At 49.7% G+C, this 9,769-nt stretch overlaps 1 protein-coding gene across 1 annotated transcript; it reads left to right on the plus strand.

The window, feature by feature from the left end:
* The first annotated feature begins 4,901 nt into the window (after positions 1-4,901).
* Positions 4,902-6,460, plus strand: LOC149523863 (uncharacterized). The gene is made up of 2 exons (XM_089780996.1): positions 4,902-5,472; positions 5,826-6,460. The coding sequence occupies exons 1-2, from the start codon at positions 4,902-4,904 to the stop codon at positions 6,299-6,301; spliced, it is 1,047 nt and encodes a 348-aa protein (XP_089637122.1). The 3' UTR covers positions 6,302-6,460.
* Positions 6,461-9,769: the final 3,309 nt, after the last annotated feature.

Raw genomic sequence — 9,769 nt, forward strand, 5'->3', positions numbered from 1 at the left:
GTTTGCATCAAAATTCAAATTAGAAGACAGGAGGCTCTAGCTTCCAACTAGGCCATGCTACCACTCTGTAGATATTTCTTCTAAAGAGATGATAGTGGTAGCTATCATAAGCATGATTATGAATCCTCTTATATTATTTTAACAAGTCCATTTGCATCAATTTAAGATCATGCAAGTGAACCAGTTTTTAGAGATTTAATGGTGGAACAATGCTTTATCCACTTGCACTGCAGGGATAAAATCACAGTATTTCTGGAGTTGTCACATTACATGGTTCAGGGCAAAAATAAAGACAAGAACCCAACCAGAAATTATATGTTATGCAGCCTATGTGACCCAAAATGAGACAATTAACTTGCATTGTATCAGAAGCCCAAATCATCAACTGGCCACTTCTTTATATAGCTCTAGTGAAATACACTTAATTGTCATCACCAGCAATTAGGTATGAACTATCTTTGTTTTTGTTTTGTTTTGATTTGGTTTTTTGTCACTGGCAGTATGCTTTATTCCTTATTTTGATATAGAACATTTAGCAACTTATAATAAAGCTGCCATGTTAAAATAAGTCACGACATCAACACATTTCTGGATGTGCTATTCACAAAAGCCATCATACTTTGGACTGTCAGGGACATTTCAAAACCTCATGAGCTATAGCACATGGCCAGCACATCCTTAAAAAGAAACAAATGCCTCCAGATAAGAAGTCTATTCATTACTAATATTACGCCTTACACTGTTAGAATGCTAACTATTGATTTATTCACAGATTAATTATAGTTATATTTGAATTCATTTTATACATCTTGGAATGAACAATGAATTTTATGATCTTATTCATGTGTGCTCTTTTGTTCAAAAGCAATGAAACTAAATGGAAACGAAGCACACACAATGCATCTATGTATTATTTATTCTTTCGACTGGCAGTGGCCAAAGTCACGTTAGGTTCCATTTAGGAGATAAATTATTATTTTTTTAAGTAACTGAATGAAAAATGCCAGATTTGCCAGTTGCAAAATAAAACATTGGGTAACTAATGTTCTGTGCTGTAATATCTGGAATTGTGTAATCTGAGAAAGGGTAGCTAGTGGCTAAACACATTTGCAAACAAGCTTGAGCCATTTTTTTTTAATCTCTGAAAGTGAGAGAAAGGGTCTTATTCTTTTTCATAAATCACTTTAGAGATGCAGGGAGCTTATCATTGAGATCAAAATTCACATCCTGTGTCGCTGGCCATGATCTGTGTACTGATCTGTACATTGTACACTGATCTGTACACAGACTGTAATCATAAGCCTGAAAAGCAGAAAAGTTTGGGCTAGCAATCCCCCCCAAAAATTTGAAGCTACATGCAGCACCCTGAGCTTAGTGTTGGTCCTTGACAGTTTCTGACTGGTCTTCCTTCACCTTTTAAAGCATACTCTCAAATTTCCATTAAACACATATGGGAAGTACCCAACTGTTTGGTTAGAAAGATTGCTTCCTGTGCCAAAGACTGATTTTAAAAAAGCATCCGGGGTCAAAATGTTCTTTCTTTTTCTGTGTTGTTGGTGTGAATCCAGAATAAATCTTTTGAAGATGACTAAGTATCCAAGTGCGGATTTTGGCCTCGTTACTTTTTTATGTTATATAAGGTGCTCTATAATGCCGTTGACGTTAATATCAGTGAAAATGGCCTCAAAGAGTTGGATTCCATTTTCACTTGCCCTTGTGTAATTCAGGCAGAATTCCCTCACAGTCAGTGGATTTACATCAATACAAAACCACTTGAAGGAAGAGGAGGACAAGCCCAAAATTAATCTTATTTTTAACGTTTTAACAGAATGTTTCAAGTCCAGATTGAATGTGTAAATAAAGTGCGTGAGACTAGGAATAGAAGCAAGAGTACCCTTGTTGGCTGAACAAAACCACTACAATTCAATGTCCAAAGTACTTTATACTTACAGGTGATTAGAGATGTGCTGCTTATGGGAAGCTCAAATTCAGGATGTGACTGAGAGTCTTACAAAACTGATCAAACCTTTGGATTGCTACCCCTTCCTGCTTCTCCATGTGGGAACTAACGATATAGCCAAGAATGACCTTGAGCAGGTTGCTGCAGGTTATGTAGCGTTGGGAAGAAGGATCAAAGAATTCAAAGTGCAGGTGTTGTTCTTGTCCATCCTCTCTGTTGAAGGGAAAGGTCTGTGTTGGGATCGTCGACTTAAGGAAGTAAATGCGTGGTTGCGCAGGTGTTGTCGGAGAGAGGGCTTTGGTTTCTTCGACCATGGGACTCTGTTCCAGGCACAAGGATTGTTAGGAAGAGATGGGATCCACCTAACCAAGAGAGGAAGGAGCATCTTTGCAAGCAGGCTTGCAAACCTAGTGAGGAGGGCTTTAAACTAGGTTCATTGTGGGGCGGTGACCAAAGCCCTGAGGTGAGTGGGAAAGTTGGATACTGGGAAGAAATGCAAAGAGGAATGAGCAACAAAGGAGGATCCCTGATTTGAATGGAGGAAGTAGGGCGAACAACTGGTTATCTAAGGTTTTTGCGCACAAATGTGAGAAGCCTGGGAAACAAACAGGAAGAATGAGAGGCCCTGGCCCAGTCCAAGAAATATGATTTGATTGGGATAACAGAGACTTGGTGGGATGACTCCGCGCTGTCATGGAAGGGTATAAATAGTTCAGGAAGAACAGGTGGGAGAGAAAAGGAGGAGGAGTTGCATTGTATGTAAGAGAGCAGTATGATTGCTCAGAACTCCAGTATTTAGAGGGAGAAAAGACTGTTGAGAGCCTATGGGTTAAGATTAGAGGTGCAAACAACAACAGTGATGTTGTGGTTGGTGTCTGCTACAGGTCGCCGGATCAGGTGGACGAGGTAGATGAGACTTTCTTCAGACAACTGAGAGAAGCTTCCAGATCGCAGGCCCTGGTTCTCATGGGGGACTTTAATCACGCTGACATCTGTTGGGAGACCAATACAGCAGTACACAGACAATCCAGGAAGTTTTTGGAGAATGTTGGGGATTACTTCTTGGTACAAGTGCTGAAGGTTCTAACCAGGGACCATGCACGGCTTGACCTGCTGCTCACAAACAGGGAGGAACTTATAGGGGAATTAAAGGTGGATAACAACCTGGGAAGCAGTGATCTTGAGATGGTAGATTTCAGGATCCTGACCAAAGGAAGAAAAGGGAGTAACAAAATACACATCCTGGACTTCAGAAGAGCATACTTGACTCCCTCAGAGACCGGATGGGCAGAATCTTCTGGGATGCTTACATGAAGGGTAAAGGAGTCCAGGAGAGCTGGCAGTATTTTAAAGAAGCTTTATTGAAGGCACAAGTAGAAACCATCCTGATGCACAGCAAGAAAAACAAGTATGGTAGGAGACCGGATTGGCTTACCGGGGAAATCCTTGGTGAACTTAAGCATAAAAAGGAAGCTTACAAGAAGTGGAAACTTGGACAGATGACTAGGGTGGGGTGTAAATGCATAGCTTGAGAATGCAGGGGAATTATCAGGAAGGCGAAAGCGCAATCAGAATTGCGACTAGCAAGAGATGTGAAGGGTAACAAGAAAGGTTTCTACAGGCATGTTAGCAATAAGTGGGTGATCAGAGAGAGTGTGGGACCCTTACTGAATGAGGAAGGTAACCAAGTGACAGATGATGTGGGGAAAGCTGAAGTACTCAATGCTTTCTGTGCCTCTGTTGCCACAGACAAGGTCAGCTCCCAGACAAATGCACTAGGCGACACAATGTGGGAAGAAGGTGGACAGCCCTTGGTGGGGAAAGAACAGGTTAGAAACTATTTAGAAAAGCTAAATGAACACAAATCCATGGATCTGGATGTAATGCATCAAAGGGTACTGAGGGAGTTGGCAAATGTCATTGAGGAGCCTTTGGCCATTATATTTGAAAAGTCATGGCGATTGGGAGAGATACAGGATGATTGGAAAAAGGCAAATGTAATACTCAACTTTAAAAACAGTAGTGACAGATGGCAGAACAAGGAGCAATGGTCTGAAGTTACAGTGGGAGAGGTCTAGGTTGGATATTAGTAAAAACTATTTCACTAGGAGGTTGGTGAAGCACTGGAATGGGTTACCTGGGGATGTGGTGGAATCTCCATCCCTAGAGGTTTTTAAGTCTCGTCTTGACAAAGCCCTGGCTGGGTTGATTTAGTTGGGATTGGTACTGTCTTGGGCAGGGGGCTGGACTTGATGGCCTTCTGAGGTGATTTCCAGCTCTATGATTCTATGATTAACCTTCAGAGCAAGGACAGGGAAGCTATGGCCTGCGGTCTGGATGCATCCTGCCAAGCTGTGATGAAGTGGGGATTGTATTCCCTCTGTTTGCTTTATGTTGCATGTGATTTCTACTGTCCTATGGTAAGTTTCTTCAGTTTCCCGGACACTACTCTACTATCTAGATGGGGATAGAGATTTTGGGTGTGACTCATTGAGAGAGCATTCAGCCCATCATGTAGTCAATGGTCACTATAACCTGAGCCTGGGAGCATGTGTGTGACCAGGGCCGTGTCCACACTCAGGGGTTCTTTCGAAAAAAGTACCCTTTTTTCAAAAGAACTTCCCCTGCGTCCAGACTCAAGCCGCGTTCTTTCGAAAGTAAATCGAAAGAACGTGGCTTTTCTTTCGATGGCGGTAAACCTCATTTCATGAGGAAGAACGCCTTTTTCGAGGGAGATCCGTCGAAAGAACGTGAGTCTGGACGGGGGGAGCCCTTTCTTTCGAAATTATTGGCCTCCAGGAAGAAGCCCTGGTGGACAATGTGGGCCATGGGTTGCACGTCTGTGGTTCCTGGCTGCAGCCATTCCTTAAAGGGACAGGCGCACCCTCACAGACACTTGTTGCAGACAAGGAGCCAGAGCACACGGCGACCTTGCTGCAGCATGTCACAGCCCCAAGAGCGTCCTGGCCCTTCCACTGAGCCTTCTGGGGACCCAGCCAAGGGCTCCAAGCGCCGGGCACCATCCTGGTCCGGCGCAGAGATAAAGAGCCTGCTGGAGCTGTGGGGAGAGGAGGAGGCCTTACAGGCCCTCAAAAGCCGGCGGCGAAATGCTGAAATTTATGGCCGCATGGCTGAAGCCCTGGCCCAGAAGAGCCACTACCCCCGCACACAGGACCAGGTGCGCTCAAAGGTAAAAGAGCTGCGCCAGGGGTACGCCAAAGCCAGGGAGGAGAGCTCCCGGTCTGGGGCAGCCCCCCACTACTGCCCCTACTACCTAGAGCTGGACCAGATCCTGGGTGGCAGTGCAGAAGCACGCACACCACGGAGGTTCGTGCAGTCTGGACTGGCAGACCCGGTGGTGGACGCTCCAGAGCGGGAGCTACAGCAGTCTGGAGACGGGGACATGGTCCCAGAGGACGACAGCGAGGAGACGGCGACCCTCACCCTGGAGCCAGTCACCCAGACCTCTGAGGCCTCCCAGGCGTCATCTGGCGCGGGAGAGGAAGCAGCAGGTGAGTACAGTGAGTTTGTGTCACACCCGGGGGGGGGGGGGAGGTAGGTGGGTGCACAGTGGGTGATGCACAAGGGAAACCTGTCATGCTCAGGCTGATGCCCAGGTCACACACACACACAGTGTGACCTTCAGAATGTCTGCTTCCCCTGTCTCAAGGGAGAGGGCATGCCCTTTTGGACAGCTGTTGCACACATGACTGATTGTGATAGAAATGTAGCCGTGTTACTCTGATCTGAGGAAGTGGGTCTGGCCCTGGAAAGCTCATCCCCTAATAAACCATCCTGTTAGTATTTTCAGTGCTACAGAGTCCAGTTTATAGGACTGATTGTGTCTTCTTCTTTTCCTCCACAGCCGGACCAGCCGTGGAAGAGGGCCGCAGCACCCCAGCCCCACCTCCATCTCCATCTCGGAGACATGGGAGCCGCAGACACAGGCGTGTCTACGCCGACATCCTCTGGCAGCACGTCGAGGCTGTGCAGGAGCAGAACGCCATCCTGCTACAGAGGGCGGAGGCAGAGGAGCGGTGGCGTGATCGGCTCATGAATGAGCTGGTCCTGCAGCGCACGGTGCTGTACAGCACCCTGAGGGAGGTCAGCGGCTTGCCTGCTGCTGTGCCTGGTCCTGCTCCTCCAGCACCCCATGACCCCACCCCACCAAACCCCCCTTCCACAACAGCATCCCTTTCCCCCCTTGGACCTCCCTCTCCCCCAGCCCCCCCCAGCTCCCCAGCCCCTCTCTCCCCCTGGCCCTCCTCTCCCCCAGGCTTCCACGTCCCAAGAGCCCCCCAGCAGCCAGCCAACCGACAGGTGCATCACCCGATCCCGTAGCCGGGGAGCACCCCAAACACGAGGCCCAGGCAGGAAAGGGAAATCTGCCAAGCCCCGTTCAACCTGATCCCCTTCCCCCCTCCAGGTTTCAATCACCCCCATCACCCCAGTTAAAGCACAAACAAAGGGTTAAACGAACTGTTTGTTTATTGTATATAGTTTGGCAACAACAAAAATGAAAAAAAAAATTGTTATTTTTGCCACATTGTTTGATAATATGTACATAATTATAAATAAGTAAAGAGAACATTTTATTTTGAAACACACCCTGGTGTAAGTGATGTGTCCAAACTGGGTCAGGAGATGGGTTGTGGAGGGAAGCTTCTATTGGGGGTCAGGGCCCAGTCCCCAGGCAGAAGCCCCTCAGTGCACTCAGTGGCCTCCACTGGAGAATTGCTCCCGGAGGGCCTCCCGGATGCCAACTGCAGACCGGTGAGCCTGGCGGATGGCAGCTGTCCGGGGCTGGGCAAAGAGCCTCTCCTGGGCATCAGCAGTTCTCCCCCACCCTGGTAGGAAGGCCTCCCCTTTCCTCTCCACGAGGTTATGGAGGACGCAACACGCGGCCACCACCTCGGGGATGTTGGTCTCTCCCATGTCGAGGCGTGTGAGCAAGCACCGGAATCTGCCCTTTAAACGGCCAAACGCACATTCGACCTGGTTGCGAGCCCAGTAAAGGCGAGCATTAAACTGCTCCTTGCTCGCATCCAGCTGGCCGGTGTAGGGCTTCATCAGCCACGGCATCAGGGGATAGGCGGCATCAGCCACTATGCACACCGGCATGTGCGCATCCCCAACCGCAAACTGGCGATGGGGGAAAAATGTTCCTGCCTGAAGCCTCCGGTACAGGTACGAGTTCCTGAAGATGCGGGCATCGTGTGCCCGCCCTGACCACCCAACACAAATGTCCGAAAACTGTCCACGATGGTCGACCAGGGCCTGGAGGACCATAGAAAAGTAGCCCTTTCGATTGATGAATTGGGCTGCTCGATGGGGCAGTGCACGGATGGCAATGTGTGTCCCATCGAGCGCTCCTCCGCAATTGGGGAAGCCGAGGGCAGCAAAGCCGGCCATGACGCTGTCCAGATCCGGTAGACAGATGAGCCTGTTGAGCAACTCCGAATTGATGGCCCTCACCACCTGCAGAACGAGACAGACAACAAAGTGTTAGAAGGGGTGCCTTATCTCTTAGGAGGAGAACCCACCGCCCACCTTCCCTCTCAACCACCCCGGGAATCCCCTCCTCAGAACCCCCGCCCCCCCACAATTCAGGGTGAGTGGAGGAGCTCCCTCCCACTCCCACTCCCACTCCACTTGGCCCTTCCTGACAGTCTCCCTTCCCCCCACCCCAAACTGTGACTGTCCCCAGACAATGACTTACCTCCATCAAGACGGCCCCGACAGTAGATCTCCCCACGCCAAATTGGTGTCCCACGGAGCGGTAGCTGTCGGGGGTTGCCAGCTTCCAGAGGGCAATGGTGACCCTCTTTTCCAGGGGGATGGCGGGCCGCAGGTGGGTGTCTTGCCGTTGCAGAGCAGGGGCGAGCCAGGTACACAGCTCCTGGAAAGTGGTCTTTCTCATGCGGAAGTTCCGTAGCCAGTCTTGGTCATCCCAGATCTCCATCACGAGCCGGTCCCACCATTCAGAGCTGGTGTCAAACCTCCAAACACGCCTGTCCACAAAAAAGTTCGGAGGCAAGGGCAGTGTGGCTGCCGGACGGAGGAACCCCTCGTCCCTCTGGTCTGGGTCCAGCTCGGGAAGGAGTCTCATGATTGTCTCATGAAGATGCAGCAACAGCTGCAGTATGGTGGTGTGGGGCCATCGCCTGCCCAGGGGCAGCTCTGGCTCCATGCCAAAAAAAAGGGTCTGCAAGCAGAAAAACCTCAAAAGAAAAAAGCTGCTGGGGTGTCCCAGGAAGCTGAGCACTCCAAAGCAGCACTGCAATGCCTTGTAAAATTCCTCAAGGGACAGCAAAGGCAGCTGCAGGAGCAGAGCAACGGGTGTTCAGGAGTGTCCCTCTCACCACGCGTCTCTGCAAAGGGCAGGCAGGCAGCACCCGGAAGGAAATGCTGCCCCCATGCCCTGGCAGAAGCAGTTCCGGGTGGCTTTGAATTTCGAAAGAGCGTCCGGCAGTCTGGACGCTCTTTTTCGAAATAGCGGATCGATCTTTCGATCCGCGCATTGTAGTCTAGACGCGCTCTTTCGAAAGAGGCTCTTTCGAAAGAAGCCTGCAGTATAGACACAGCCCAGGTGACACATTGTGACTCCTTTTACCTGGGAAGTTAGACAAAGGGGGAGATAGGGCTGCCTGGAGACTGGGACCAGTTGCTGAGGGTGTGGGATTTTCTCTAAGGGGGCTTGGAGCAGTATAGGGGACCAGGACCCAGGGCCCCTTCTCCCCTAGATGGATTGTGCTGGCTGCTCCTGGTTATTGTGCTAACAAGTCTATGCTATGCTGTATCCTTGTGAACCAATCAACCTTCTGTTCTACCTGCTGGCTGAGAGTCAGATCTGGCTTTGGATGGGGGTGCAGAGCCTAGTCGTTCCTGACACCTCGGTGACGTAGTCTATTAATCCAGCCTGTCGCCTGCCCCTGGGGCTTGGAGCAACTCCACACCACTCAAAGCGGCTGTCAGGGGCTTCACGCGCTGTCCCTACCCCCAGCTCCCATTTCTCAGTTCCCATTGCCTGGTTTGAAGCCTTGCCCTCCTTCCCTCCCCTCACCAGCATAGAGAGCCACATCGACCAGCCAGCCTCTCTGAGCAGTCTGGGATTTCTGGCAGACAGGGAAGCCGGCCTGAGAGTCCTGCTGGACTGCTGGCTGGGGGCTGCTTAGGTAAGCACCTCCTGGCCAGATCCTGCCTCTGGCACCCCTCCTGCTTCTGCATCCTAACTCCCTCCCAGACTCTGCACCTCCCTTTTATGCCCCTTGGGCCCCTCTCCTGCACCCATAACTCCTCCTGGACCTAGCACCCCAACCCCAGCTCACAACCCCCTTCTTCACCCAAACTCCCTATCAGACCCCACAGCTGTCTCCTGCATCCCAGACCTGTACCCCCAGCTCCCTTCTGCACCCAACCTCCATCCCTAACCCTGCACCTCCTCCATAGAAAAGTGTGGTGCTTGACCACTTACGAAAATCTTGGAATGGTCCCCCATCAAAAATTATTGCCCACTCCTGATTCAGACACTCAAATCTTCTATCTGTCGGAGCATTTCCTATCAGCACTTTGGTCTGTTAAGTATCAGATACCAATACCTGAGCTATCTTTTGTCTATTTTTGTGTATAGCTCTAAAATTGCTTGTGGTGGTAAGGGTCTGCCTAGAGTTTCGATCTGACTGCTGTTTATTGCTACTCGTTTTAATGCTGTAGTACTTCCATTCCTCCAGTATCACATGTGAATGGAAAGGTTACTCATAAATCTTAGAGTACAAAATCCAATTGAAATGTTTTGCGTGATATTCTTGC

The sequence above is a fragment of the Pelodiscus sinensis genome, chromosome 10 (assembly GCF_052426305.1).
Source record: "Pelodiscus sinensis isolate ZL-2025 chromosome 10, ASM5242630v1, whole genome shotgun sequence".
Taxonomy (NCBI): domain Eukaryota; kingdom Metazoa; phylum Chordata; order Testudines; family Trionychidae; genus Pelodiscus; species Pelodiscus sinensis.